Source organism: Miscanthus floridulus, chromosome 7 (genome assembly GCF_019320115.1).
Source record: "Miscanthus floridulus cultivar M001 chromosome 7, ASM1932011v1, whole genome shotgun sequence".
NCBI classification, from domain to species: domain Eukaryota; kingdom Viridiplantae; phylum Streptophyta; class Magnoliopsida; order Poales; family Poaceae; genus Miscanthus; species Miscanthus floridulus.
In genome coordinates this window covers 27,125,925-27,140,750 of record NC_089586.1, presented here as the reverse complement: position 1 = coordinate 27,140,750, position 14,826 = coordinate 27,125,925, and the positions used below count along the sequence as shown (strand labels likewise).

The 14,826-nt window shown below is 42.8% G+C and overlaps 1 protein-coding gene and 1 pseudogene across 1 annotated transcript; both read left to right on the top strand.

Annotated features, from left to right (window-relative positions):
- Positions 1–1,226: 1,226 nt before the first annotated feature.
- On the top strand, positions 1,227–3,493 carry LOC136465263 (uncharacterized; annotated as a pseudogene).
- A 1,772-nt stretch (positions 3,494–5,265) lies between these two features.
- On the top strand, positions 5,266–7,167 carry LOC136462912 (small ribosomal subunit protein bS21c-like). The gene is made up of 2 exons (XM_066461960.1): positions 5,266–5,714; positions 6,861–7,167. Exons 1-2 carry the CDS (start codon positions 5,392–5,394, stop codon positions 6,961–6,963), a joined length of 426 nt encoding a protein of 141 aa, XP_066318057.1. The 5' UTR covers positions 5,266–5,391; the 3' UTR covers positions 6,964–7,167.
- The last annotated feature ends 7,659 nt before the right edge of the window (positions 7,168–14,826 follow it).

Below are 14,826 nucleotides of genomic sequence, written 5' to 3'. Positions count from 1 at the left end.
TGTCGGAACTCCCGACACATGTCGGAACTCCCGACCGTCGGAACTCCTGACTTACGTCGGAACTCCCGACTCTCACGGCTTTTGAAAACTAGCCGTTGGCCTCTGGTCATCCATACCGGACACGTCCGGTATGAATACCGGACATGTCCGGTATGACCAGGACAGTGAACCCTCCAAGTCAATTGAAGTGCGACACGTCGGAACTCCCGACCCATGCCGGGACTCCCGACCGTCGGAACTCCCGACCTACGTCGGAACTCCCGACGAACCAACCCGAGAACAACAGGTTTACAGCTGCTGGACAAATACCGGACACATCCGGTATGAATACCGGACACGTCCGGTATTGCCAGACCAGCAAGTGATCAGTTAGCACTTTTGTCGCTCAAATACTCAAAACTCACATGGGTTGGCTTGAGCACTTATGAAACATTATCTATCAACATGATGCATCCCTCTTCATAGTACGGCATACCTATTAAACTCAAGATAAATGGAAATATGAATTTGTACCACTTGAGTTGTTCTTTTGAATTGATGTCGTCCTTTCCAATCTTCATCAAGTAAGGGTGCTAACATGTTGATGTTGATCTTTTCACTTGAGCATAGCCATCTTGAGCATGTGACTTGATTCCATTCATCAAGTTTGAATAATCCCAGATGTATCAAGTCACTTCCATCAAATACTTCATTATAGATTTTATCCTTCACATAAATATGACCATCTTAGCTTGATTAGTACCTCAACTAAATGCAAGTACTTTCTTCTTCACCCTAGCTAGGTTCTTCGGCCGCCAAGCCATCGCTTGCCCTTCACCCTTGCTTAGTACCTCGAAGCCTTTCCTTGCTATCTTCACCATCTCAAGCCATCAAGTCACATCTTGTGTTGAATCATCCATTCATATGTATTGTTATCTTTTTCATTTTAATTTAGCAAGCTTCAAATATGAGACCATTCCATATGCAATCCCTCATGTCTCATTAACTAATAATCATGAGCTTGCTTTCACATAGTACATGGAAATCCCACAAGAAATAAGCCTTCACATGATTTCCATTTGCATTGTTGTCTTGTGCTTGAACTAGATTGTTTATACAACAATACATCATTTTGGCTTTCATTAAGTACCTTGTGAGATAACCTATTACCTGTTCACACTTAGCAAACGGGTTAGTCCTTTTAATCATGTTGTCATTCAATCATCCAAAACCCACAAAAGGGCTAGATGCACTTTCACCACGCCGATCTATCATGGGTTCTCGACAGGTAAGATTCTTGCGATTTTCCCCTAGGGTTAGGCTAACTGTAGGCTTGATTTTGCAAAGTAAATCGTACCCTTGTTCATCCCATTCATCTTTGTGCCCCTGTATATGTAGGATGGATCCCAATTCATCCTACAGGCTTGTTGTTCGAGTAGGCACTTATGTCAAATTAACTGATGATGATGGTTGCGAATATTGCAAGGCATGTAACATTCCAAAGATTTTAGACAGGGATAGCACAAACTGGAATGATTTGCTTCTTGAATTTGCTATAGAAATTAAGCTAGGCTCAAAACAAAAACTACGTGTCACCTATTGGAATAATATGAGTTGTAGCTATAGAGAGATTGATTCTATTGGGATATAAGGAGGCTTTCCGTGCAAGTGCGTGTTATAAGAAAATATGACGAGGATCACATACATGATATTGGCCGGCTAGAGAGCATGCCTTGTGTTTTGCAGGGAAGCACTGATGCCCCAGCCAACCAAACTATTGCACAACCTTCACTTGAAACTGACTCATCTCTTGTAGAGCCACCAATTCAGCAAATTACTGAAGTGGCTTGGGTGGATGATGACGTAGAGTACGTTGGTCTGAATGATGAGGATCCAATTTCTTATTTATCAGAGCCTGAACCAAATAGTGATGTAGACTATGCTGGTTTGGAGGATGAATTAGTTGTTGAGGATGCATGGGGTTGTAAGACAATTATCCATGCAACTGACTTGGAGAATGCAAAAATAGAAGTTGGTGTAACTTTTGGGGATGGTGATACTTTCAAGAAAGCTATTAGGCAATATGCAATAAAAGGTGAATATGAAATTGCAGCTCCCTATTCTGAGGCAACAAGATATAGAGGTTATTGCAAAGCTGAATGGTGCAGGTGGCGTATACATGCTTCACAATTGCAGGATGGAAGGACTTGGGAGGTACTTGTTCTTTTTCCAGATTTTTTATACTGATTTTTTACTGTATGTTTGTACTGAATTTAATTATTGCTTGTTTCAGATAAAGAAGATGCCTTATGAACACACTTGTCAAAGCACAGGAAAAGTTAAGAAGAATTGCATGGCAACAAATCAGTGGGTCAAGGATCGGGTTCTGGATTGGCTTGCAAAGGACAATAAAATTGGGCCTAAAGAATTAAAGAAAAGGCTAGAGGAGCAGTATCATCTGAAGTTGTCATACTGGGTAGTTTGGGATGGAAGAAATAAGGCTTTGGAGCAACTCAAAGGGAAGTGGGATGATAGTTTTGAGTGTATTTTTAGTTTCAAGACAGAGGTGGAGAAGACCAATCCTGGCAGTTTGGTAGACAATGAATATGAGAAAGTTGGGAAGAAGATGAGGTTCACTAGAATGTTTGTTGCATTGAAGTCTTGTGTGGATGGATTTCTAAATGGCTGCAGACCTTTCCTTGGTGTGGACTCCACTCATTTGACTGGGAAATGGAAGGGTCAACTTGCATCTGCTACTGCTATTGATGGGAACAATTGGATGTTTCCAGTGTGTCATGGTGTGTTTGGATCAGAGACAACTGACAATTAGGAATGGTTTTTTAGCAGACTTCATCAAGCTATTGGATCACCTACAGGCCTAGTGATCTCAACTGATGCAGGCAAAGGAATTGATTCAGCTATTACTAAAGTCTTCAAAAATGGGGTTGAACATAGAGAGTGCATGAGACACTTAGTTGCAAACTTCCAAAAGCGATTTCGGGGTGAAGTCTTTGAGAAGCACTTGTGGCCAGCATGTAGAGCTTATCAAAGACACATGTTTGAAGAGCACTACAATCTAATGTATGAAGCATGTTCTGAAGCCATGAAGTGGATACATAATACTCATAAGCACCTTTGGACACAACACTTGTTCTCTGAAGCAAGCAAGTGTGACTATGTCACAAATAACATTGCTGAAACATTCAATAGCTGGGTTAGACATGAGAAATCCCTTCATGTAGTTGATCTTATGGATAGGATAAGACAAATGGAAATGGACAAAATGTTCTTGAGAAGAAAAATTGCAAGAAAGCTTGAAGGCAAGATCCTACCTAAAGTCATGAAGGAACTCAATACAAGAAGCAGGGGGCTCAAATATGTGTGGAGGTATTCACACAAAGATGGTGGTACTGAGACTGAAATTTTAGGTGAAGTTGAAGGTGTTACAAGGGATCTAGTTCATTGGAGGCATACTATTGATCTTAAAGAGAGGACATGCACATGTAGGCGCTAGCAAGTTACTGGTCTACCATGTACACACGCCCTCTGTATTATCACCTCATTTTGAGGTTATAATATAGAAGACTATGTTCATGAGTACTATTCTGTGGCAAAGTTCAAGAAAGCCTATGAAAAGTCTGTGAAGCCAATGACAGATAGGAAACAATAGCCTAAGATAGACCCTGGATTCAAATTGCGGCCTCCAATTCTGAAAAGGGCAGCCGGTAGACCAAGGGAGAGAAGGTACAAATCAGTTGCAGAAGGTGGCACTGGAAAGAGATCCACAAGATGCAAAAGGTGAAGACAGCTTGGCCACATGGAAAAAACATGCAATGAATATGTTTATGAATCTGATGCACCACCACCTGCCCCTCCAAAGCCAAAAAGAAAGAGAGCCAAGAAAAATGTCACAGTAGTGCCATCTAGTAGTGCTACTAATCCAATACAGGAACAACCATCGCTTGATGAACCATTATAAGCTTTCAACTCAAACTTGAAACATATCTTACATAGCAGACCACTAACATGCATATCTAAACAATTTACAGTGCTACACCACCAAGAACTATCACTTCTGTTTCTACATCAAGCCCTATGACAAGAAGGTACAAATGCAACTTCCAAAATTTTGCCATATTGTATTACTTCTTACTGAATTTGACTTTTTTTTCTCCATTTAGCATGTCAAGGAGGTTGCTGCAGCAAAATCCATCTACACCAACTAGAGCTATCACTCCTGTGCAAACACCTAGCCCTATGACAAGGAGGTATAAGTCCTCCAATTATGTTTTCCTGGTTGTTATCTTTCTTTAAAATAATTGTTGGCATGCTTCTATATCCATTTCAGCCGAAAAAGGTTGCTGGAATTTGAAGGCTCCATAGAGCCTGTTGCATGTGAAGCACTATCTCCGGTAGCCTTCATGGAGAAGGGAAAGGCAAAGAAGTTGAAGGTTGTCAGGTCTAAGAAAGAGTAGGGAGTGCCAGATCAGTAGCATGTATAGTTTTGGTAGCATCAAGATAGCCAAATGTGGCTCGAATCTGTGATTTTCTTTTGCTAAACCTGCTAAATCATTCCCCTTTGCTAAACCATGTCATTAGGGTCTATACTGTAGCCAAATGTGGCTGAACCTGCTATTTGTATTTGTGTACTGCTTGCTGAATGGTGAAGAACATGGTGAAGAACATGCTATCATCATGTCCTTTTATCTATCTGAAATGTTCATTTGAAGGGGCAGGGGTATAGTTCATTTGAAGGGGCAGGGGTATACTTGTTTTTTATAAATGTATTGATACCTGTTTGATGAGAATATGTTATAATATGTGTTATAGTGTCTAGCACCTAATTACCATAAAATTTTAGTGTGTTAGGACAAAAACATGTTTTTTTAGTGCGTTATGGCAAATGCCACCTTTTCTTACTGTCCAAGCACCTAATTATGCCTCCTGGTTTTCACCACCACATTTCCGTTGATCGAGTGCTCAGTCGCATCCTTCCCGTCGCTGTATTCCTAGAACCCAATCTTGCTAGTTGCAAAAAAAAAAAAAGAACCCAATCTTGCTTGGAATCCTAGGTGTGTGCGCTAGATAAAATAGAACGGAGTAGTAGCAACCTAGGGCATAATTATTTTAAAATACCGAAACAATGACAAATACTCCGTAAGATACTAGAAGAGATAGAATGAAAAAAAAAGAAACACGGCTAAGCTGTTAACGGCGGTTCCCTCCAAAATCCACAAAAATAAATAAGAGGATAAGCCAAGCCTTCACTGTCCACTGTCCACCGTCTCCCTCCCTCCCTCCCCTCCGTGTTTCCTCAGCCTCTCATCCTATCCAAGAAGGCAAGAACCCGACACAGGAACTCGCAGCAGCCATTAGCGCGCGCTAGCCAGCCAGCCGAAGTAGGCCGCAGCCATGGCCGCCCCCGCAACGACGACCTCCCTGCTGAGCACGCTGCTGCAGCTGCCGCCGCTCGCGCCCTTCTCGGGGAAGAGCTCGCCGCCGTCCGTGGTGCACGTGGCGCGCCGGGCGCCGACGGCGGTGGTGGCCGCCAAGGGGTACAATGTGCAGATCCTGGTGGACGAGAACGAGGGGGAGGAGTCCATCTTCCGCCGGTTCCGGCGGGAGGTGATGCGCGCCGGCGTGCTGCAGGAGATCAAGCGCCGCCGGAGGTACGAGAGCAAGACGGACGAGAAGAAGCGCAAGGCGCGCGAGGCCGGACGCCGCAACCGCCGCAGGTATGAGATGAACATGTCTGCGCTCTGGCTCGCTTTCCCTGATGCTAGAGCCTATATAGACCAATCGAGCTAGTCCATGGATTGGATAGGAGAGTACGGATCCGTTCAGTTCAGGATGATGTGCGCACTGCGCAGTGCCCCTGTGCTTTCTTGTCGTTGGTGGTGGAATGGAACCAGTTATTCTTGAAATCAATATACCTGTCATCAATTACGTTTTTGGCAGGCTTAGAACTTCCAATGTTCACACCACACATGCTTTGGAATGCAGACATGCAGTTGCGATTGAAACTGGGACTCACAATTTGATTTTGATGTAGTTGATGGTATGAACTATGGAAAGGGAGTTTGCATTTCACAGAAGTTGTTGCATGCCTTGAGCCCTTGAGAGTGTTTAATGGGCAAGTAAAAATTCCAAATTTTCTTTAGTATTTCGCGGCACAAGTAAATGCAAGAACTTGACTTGAAAGTCTTGTTAGGTATTTGAGTCAAGCTGTTTTCCTGCCTTGTTTGTAGTAGTACTGGTGCAGTCATACTCCCTTCGTCCTGTAATACAGTGTATTCTAACATTTAAAATTTGTCCTAAAATTTAATGCATTCTAGAAGACAAAAACCAATTTTACATTAAATACTTTCAATTTATCAACCAATCATCATAAATCACGTTGATGATAGCGTCTGATTAGGAAATCAAATGAGGGTACATGCGTTTTTTATGTTCTCTCTTAATTTATCTTAAAATTCTTAGAATACACTGCATTATATGACAGAGGGAGTATTTGTGAGAGTGGTGCAATCATATTTGAGAGAGGGAGAGAGAGAGAGCTGTTTCCTGCCTTGTTGGTAGTACTTATGCACATATTTGTGCCATGAGAGTTATTTCCTGCCTTGTCGGTAGCACTGATGCAGTCATTTGCTTCAACGCATTTTCTTTTTAGTTTTGTTGTTGGTGTGGTATGTCGGATGGGTCATGACTCATGAGTGGATGTTGATTGGATTTCAGTATTGACAACTAATGCTTTTTGTTAGGGAAATGAATTGGATAGTTTGAGCCACACATGAAAGTTCCTAACCTTGCCAGTGTTTCAGCAGCTCCTCCCTCGGAAGTTGTATCTAACTTGCATACTGTTTGTGCCCAAAACCTTGCAGGCGCATGATGGATGAGCCGAGGTTCCCAGAAGAAGACGCTGACGCGACCTCAAAGGCTCGGGACGACGACGATGACAACTGGAAGATCGATGGCATCCTGTGAAACAAAAACAACAATGGAGTGTCCATAAGCTCACAACGTCCTGATGCACAGCACAGACCCGACAAATTTGAGTTCTTTTTGGCCCCCGTACGTAAGACGCAATCCGTATGAGTTTTGGCCGTGTTCATTTCCACTTCAATTGTTACAAACAGTTGCAATGTACAACTAAATATTAGCAAATCCAGCATCCTCCCATCCCTTTCATTCCCTGAGCTCTTGTGTCGCGAGTGTGCTTCAAATCCTACTCTTATTGTGTCGTCGGTTCCAACGTCCTTGTTTTTTTTATTACACAATACAACGTTGACGTTCACAACACGTATGCGCACTTACCCCTATCTATATCTATACCTAAAACGTACTAGAGGCAAAATTTCATGTCACTAATAAATTTTCGTCCAACCTACGAATAATCCTAATGTGGCTCGGCTTCGGCAATTCTGCAACCGTCTGTTGCGCACGCGTTGAGACCGGCGCAAATACGGTGTGGAGATACAATCGTAGTCGTTTTTTTCCCTCTTCGGTTCCATGTGATGCTATTTCGCTTGATTATATTCCACCACGGAACGACGTGTTGTAGATCGAGGAGGCTGACATTGTGGCGAGGAAGCAAGCAAAGAAGGGGCAGGGCCGCAACGTCCGGATCTTGCAGGCGATGCCGAGGGACGGAGGAGAGGGAGAGCTGAACACCGCGGGTTCCCCGTGCGACGTGCCATGTGGTTTTGTTCCGGCCGCCGCTCGGCGAAGCGCCCTCGGCATGGCGATGATGGACGGCGGTCGACCAGGGCGCACAGCTCCAGGGTTCGTCGTCTTTGGCTCCGCAAGGACATCGCGGTGGTGGTCGCTTCTCGACACCCGGCGTCTTGCTCGCAGGCACGAACGGAAAAGGCGCAACTGGCCACGGCAGCTGCGGCCTTGACCTAGGCAACCTCACGGCCCTCGCCTGAGATCGGGAGAGAGGAGATGGACAAAAGGAAGAGGATTGCGCGAGATGGCAGCGAACAGGGAGATATCGAGGAGGGCATCAGCTTGGGGTTAAGGTTTTTTTTTTTTTTTTTTTTTTTTTTTTTTTTTTTTTTTGAGATTGGCAACATTACAATTTTCAGTTATTGGAGATATACCATTACAATTCTGCTATTTGGAGCCATACCATTATAATTGTGCAATACTCGGACCAATGCCATGGGATACGCTCGGCGACGTATTGGGACCACCTGCAGCGTATAAGCTGCCTCTGTATTTGCGTATGGACACCCATGCCCTTGGGTCATTTGGATAAGGTGCCTCCGTATCCTACCCAGGCTGACTGCTCTCTTCCTCCTCACGCTCTGTCTCCTCTCACTCACCCTCACCCCGACGACGGTGGCGAGGAGGATGGCGGCGACCCTGTCTTTGACGGCATAGACTGCGATGACCAGAAGCACCCAGCTTGCGTGTGTGCTGCGATGCACCCTATTGAGCACAATGGGTGAGACGCAGCCGCGCGGCACGACGGAGATGGCGGACGACGAGGGCGGGTATTTATCCTCTGTCTCTTTTTCTTCCCTCTAGTGAATGAGCTCGTCCCCGGTAGATTTCGTTGAGGCTATTGATAGGGATTCATTGGATTTGGGGTTGATTTTGTTTGTTGCTAGGGTTTCGTTGTTCTCGCCAGTGATGAAAGTAGAAGGATTCTGTACCAGAAACAACACTGGTAGAAAAGCATACACAAAGGGACGCTTGATTAAGTGGGATGTTGAAGTAGCTTCATTTTCCTTCGATTTGCTATTGACAAGCCTGCGCAATGAGTTCCAGTGGTCCAGTAGTCAGTCTCCTAGTGTGTGGTTCTTTGACAAAAGGCTATGTGAAGATGTGAGAATAGAAAATGATTTTCAGATGGAAAAAGTCTAGATCACCCCTCACCTATAACAAGAAGTCTAGTTACCACCCTCAACTATAAAACCGGATTTTCTACCCCTGAACTTTTCAAAACCGGTCAAATAACCCCCCAAGCGGTTTTGGACGGTGGTTTGCTACAGTGACGGTGGTTTTATCTTTTTCTTTTTTATTTATTTCTGCTGAATCTTTGAAAAATCATAGTAAATCACAGAAAAATCATAAAATGGAAAATCCAATTTTGTTGAACTCCACATGAGTAGATCTACACAGTGGACATATAATATGGTATGCTTTGGTATAAAGTTTTTGCTGTAGCTTTAGATCTATGCTTTTCTATAATTAATTTAAATAATTCATAGATGCAGCTTCTATGGTCCAATTGTGGTGAAATTTTTATGGTGGGCTAATTATTATATGATTGAACTGTAGTAAAAATTTTATACTCATTGGATCATGTATAACTTAGTTATAGATTTATTTAGGTTTATTCTTGTTAAATCTATAACTTTATTGGACTATTCAAGTTATAGATAAAACATAGATTTAACAAGAATAAACCTAAATAAATTTATAACTAAGTTATACATGATCCAATGAGTATGAAATTTTTACTACAATTCAATCATACAATAATTAGCCCACCATAAAAATTTTACCACAATTGGACCATAGAAGCTGCATCTATGAATTATTTAAATTAATTATAGAAAAGCATAGATCTAAAGCTACAGCAAAAACTTTATACCAAAGCATACCATATTATATGTCCACTGTGTAGATCTACTCATGTGGAGTTCAACAAAATTGGATTTTCCATTTTATGATTTTTCTGTGATTTACTATGATTTTTCAAAGATTCAGCAGAAATAAATAAAAAAGAAAAAGACAAAACCACCGTCACTGTAGCAAACCACCGTCCAAAACCGTTTGGGGGTTATTTGACCGGTTTTGGAAAGTTCAGGAGGTAGAAAATCCGATTTTATAGTTAAGGGTGGTAACTAGACTTCTTGTTATAGGTGAGGGGGTGATCTAGACTTTTTCCATTTTTAGATGCATGACTTGTTTGAAATGTATAAGGATCAGATGCGCTGCGAAGTTGGTGTGTTTGACAGTTGTCTTAGACAGCCTGATGAGTTTACAAACCTAGACCCAATATGTGTGATTCCACCTGAGTTTTCTATTCACGGCAACCCCAGTAGCAAAGACATTCCACCAGGGGATGGGAATACCATCAGCCCTGATGACAACCATGCAGCCTAGCCTTCTGATAATGATGACTATCCATTAGAGCCTGAGCCTGACAGGGAACCTGACATGTTTGACAGTGATGAGGAGTATGTCGGTGTTGACGATGAAGGAATGTACATGCCTGTGCAGGCAGCTAACAATGCAGAACCTTGTAACAACCATGCTCATACTGCTGATCATGATGGCTATGTTCATGTTGCTGATCAGTTTGATGATGTTGGTGCTGCTGAAGGAGGTGTTCCTCTTGAGGCAGAGGTAAATGATGTAGATCCAGAGGAGGCTCAAGTTATCTATGATGCTAAAAACCCCAAGATAGAGAAGAGAGAAAGATTTCCTAACATTGTTGCATTTAGGAAGGCAGTGAGACATCATGCAGTGGTGAAAGGGTTTGAATTTAGTAAAATCATTACAGATAAGACTAGGTTTATTGCTAGGTGTAAAGCTGAAGGGTGTCCTTGGCGTATACATGCTTCAAGGATCTTTGATGGCAAGACAATAGAGGTGAATTGAAGTTATGACATCTCTTTCATTTTGTTACCAGTTTTCCACCTTATAATTTAACAATTTTCTGTCTATGTGTGTAGATCAAAATACTATGTGCAGAACATAAATGTGCTACTACTAAACTCCAAGAAACCAAAATGGCAACCCAAGGCTGGGCTGCAGAAAGGTTAGGGGATTGGTTGAAGAGGCATCCTACTAAGACTCCAACAGATTGCAAGGACAAATTAGAGGGTGACTATGGTATCAAGCTCAAGTACTCCAAAGCATGGTCTGGCATGAAGGTAGCACTAGAGCAGATCCATGGAAAGTATGAGGAGAGTTTTTAGCTTCTGTTCTAAAAGCATCTAGGCCCCTTATTGTATTTTGGTGATTAATGACAATACAAGATTACTATGACTAACGTGTGTTTTGCAGAGGCAATTAAGTTAGGTCATGGTAATAGAGATCGATTGGGCAATCATGGTTGTCATGCCCCTACGATGGAAACCGTTTTGGTTTTCAAAGGATGGACGACAAGGTTAAGGATGACTAGTTCTAAGTGTCGATTGGAGTTGGAGAGACACTTAGAGTAGTTTAGGACTTTGTTTTTCCTTTGGCCATACTATTAAGAGGGGTATGGACGGGTAGCTTAACCTAGGTGAGTCTAGTGAGTTAGGTGTGGTGCACACTTGCTAAGTCTAGCGCTAGGTAGCTCCAAAACAACCCTTAGATCCAATGGAGCAAACTTCATTCACGTATGATCGAGAGTTGGAAGTGAATGGAGGGTCAAATGCTGACCGGACGCTCGCTCCGGTCGGATCGGACGCTGGCAGCAGAGTCCAGTCAGTTTATTTGATCAAGGTGAAATGTCTGGATGTGATAGGATGCTGGAAGGTCAAGTGACCGGACGCTGAGGGCCAGCGTTCGGTCGACTCCAGTAAGGTCCCAAAGAGGGAGAATCCTGATCGGACGTGTCCGGTCAGTGCTGACCAGACGCTGATCAGGTTTCAGCTACTGACCGAACGCTGCTCAGCAAGTGACCGGACGCTGGGTGTCCAGAGTCCAGTCAATATCAGTAAGGTTCTAGTGATGAGAAAACATGACCGAACGCGTCCGGTCAATACTTAACCACTGGAGTTTGGCGTGTCCTGATCGGAGTGTCCGGTCAACATGACCAGAGCGTCCGGTCACCCCACAGAAGCACATAATGGTTCGTTTTTCAGCCCGTGTTATAAATACAACCTCCACTCGTGTGTGGGGGTACTTTTGCTCATTCCAACAGCTGAGAAACACATTTGTGAGTGCCAAGAAGAGCAAGGTCCTAGTGAGGTGATTGAGATTTGAGATTTCCAAAGAGAGCCCTCATTAGTGAAACAAGAGTAGCAAAGTGTGCATCCACCCTTATCATTAGGCTTGTCGTGGTCAAGTGAGAGTTTGTGCTTGTTACTCTTGGTGATGGCCATCACCTAGATGACTTGGTGGTGATTGGGAGCTTGGTGATCATCTGGAGAGCTTGTGGATGACCCAACTCAAGTTGTGAGCGGTTGTGGGTGATTCACCGTGACGGAGTGTCAAAGAATCAACCCGTAGAGAGCACTTGATCCTTGTGCGGATCAAGGGGGAGCTACACCCTTGCGTGGGTACTTCAACGAGGACTAGTGGGGAGTGGCGACTCTCTGATACCTCGGCAAAACATCATCGTATTCCTTCCTCTCTATTTACTTTGAGCATTTACTTTGAGTATTTACTTTGAGCAATTCAATTCTTGTCTTTACATTCATAGAATTGCCATGGTAGAGTAGGATTAGAACTTAGGTTGTAAGTCTTTTGTGCGGTAGAACAATTAAAAATACTTTCTAAGCACAAGGGGTTAATTGGGCTAACCATAGGATTTAATTGTTGCAAAGAAATTTAGAATTAGCCCAATTCACCCCCCTCTTGGGCATCTTGATCCTTTCAATTGGTATCAGAGCCTCATGCTCATGTTTTTAAGCTTAACCGCTTAGAGCAAGATGTCTCACAGGGATGGACCTCCTCCTATCTTTGAGGGGGATGATTTTCCTTATTGGAAAATCCGCATGGAGGCGTATCTAGAAGCTCTAGATGTTGGTATACTTCGAGCCACCTCACAAGGTTTTCCAAAACCTCGGGATGCCACACACCCACAAGGCGATGAGTTGAACTATGAAAAATGGAATGCAAAGGCCAGAAACACCATATTTAGAGGCCTTTGTAAAGATGTGTTCAACCGGGTGAGGAACCACAAAGATGCCCATGCACTATGGTCGGACGTTTGTGCGCTCCATGAGAGAACTAAGAGTGAGCGTGAGGATCGCCATCATCTTGTCATGAAAAAGCTCAACTCTTTTGAAATGCTTCCTAAAGAATGTGCTAATGAGATGTATTCACGTTTGAATGTTCTTGTAGAGGAAGTTAATGGGCTTGGACTCACTCAAATGCAACCATCCGATGTTGTAAGAAAGATCTTGAGTGTCCTCCCCATTGACAAATATGGGCATATTGTGACCGTGCTACATCAAGGTGATCTTTCCACCGCTACACCAACATAAATCTTGGGAAAGATCAATGCTCACGAGATGTACATGCATATCACACCTCAAGATGGCTCATCCTCTACTAAGAAGAAAGAAAAAGATTTAGCATTCAAAGCTAGTCAAGATAAGGGCAAAACAAGACTTAAGTATGAGAGCTCAAGTGATGAAGAAGATGATGATGAAAATCTTGCACTCATGGTAAGAAAAGCCGCCAAGATGCTAAAGAAGCTAAACAAGAGTGGCATCAAGTTCGATGGCAAGAAGAAGAAGTTCTTCACAAGCTCTAGAAGAAAGCCAATCTTCGAAATGGATTGCTTCAATTGTGGTGAACTTGGTCATCTAGCACATCAATGCACCAAGCCCAAGAAAGACAAGTTCAAGAACAAGAACAAGGGCAAGAAATATGACTCAAGCAATGAAGAAGAAGAAGAGAAGAAGAAGAACAAGCCATATAAGAAGAGAGATGGCAAGAAGAAGGAATTCCACAAGAAGAAGAAGAGTGGCAAGGCATACATTGTTGGTGATTGGCTTAGGGACATTGACTCATCAAGTGGCTCATTCGATGATGATAGTGACAATGAGAATGTGGCCGCAATTGTTATTGACTCTTCATCATCTTCACCGCCACCACCGCCGTCATCCTCTACACACCTATGCCTTATGGCCAAGGGTGAACGCAAGGCATCAAATGATGATGATAGTAGTGGTGATGAACATGCTAGTGATGATGATAGTGATAGTGATGATGAATATGAATCACCTACTTATGATGATCTTGTTAAAATACTAAATCAATACACTAAGATCATTAGGAAGACTAGAGCTAAAAATGAAAAGCTTGAGATTAAGAATGATTCTCTCTTAGCTAAATGTGACATAGCTGAAAAGGCTAGTGTTGAGCTTAGAGAAGCAAATGATGCTATGTTATCCAAACTCAAGGAGCTCAAATCTTCTAAGAAAGAGCTTAAAGATAAACATGATAAACTTGAGAGGATACACAATGAGATCATCACTAGCCACAACAAGCTAAAAGATGAATATACCACTCTTAAGATTAATCAGGATACTCTTGTCATTGCTCAAGAATTTCTATCCAATGAGCCACATGATGCTACTAACAATGTTGTTAAGATTGATATAGCTACATCATGTGATGATTTAATTGATGAGAGCATTGAGCAAGGATCTAGTGGCAAAGGCAAGCAAGTGGTTGAGTGCAATGACTATGATGAGTATGTCAAGCTCAAGCATGACAATTAAAAGCTCAAGAAAGAGTTTGAAGAGTTCAAAGTCCACAACACCATTGTGCTAGAAACTCTTGATCATGATGGTGACTTGGTTCTTGAAAATGAGAAGCTAAAAGAAGAAAACAAAAAACTCAAGGAAGAGAGAAACAATGTTGCACTCAAAGAAGATAAAAGTAGTGATGCACTCAAGGAAAAGAACAAGAAGCTCAAGTTAGAAAAAGAGCATCTCAAGATTGGATTGAGCAAGTTCACTAGAGGCAAGTATCTTCAAAGTGAGCTCCTAATGAACACCGTAATGAAGATGGATAGAAGTGGCATTGGGTACATGGCAAATCAAGAGAAGAAGAAGGCTCAAGCTCAACAACAACAATCAAAGCCAAAGCCAAAGAGATGTTTTGAGTGTGGACAAGAAGGCCACTTTGCTCATGAGTGCCAAACTCCACGACCACAACCCT

What these genes read in the sequence shown, in the direction of transcription:
- LOC136462912 (XM_066461960.1), top strand. Translation starts at nt 5,392, where the DNA reads ATGGCCGCCCCCGCAACGACGACCTCCCTGCTGAGCACGCTGCTGCAG. An exon ending in GGACGCCGCAACCGCCGCAG is followed by an intron (nt 5,715 to 6,860) that starts GTATGAGATGAA and finishes AAAACCTTGCAG; the next exon opens with GCGCATGATGGATGAGCCGA.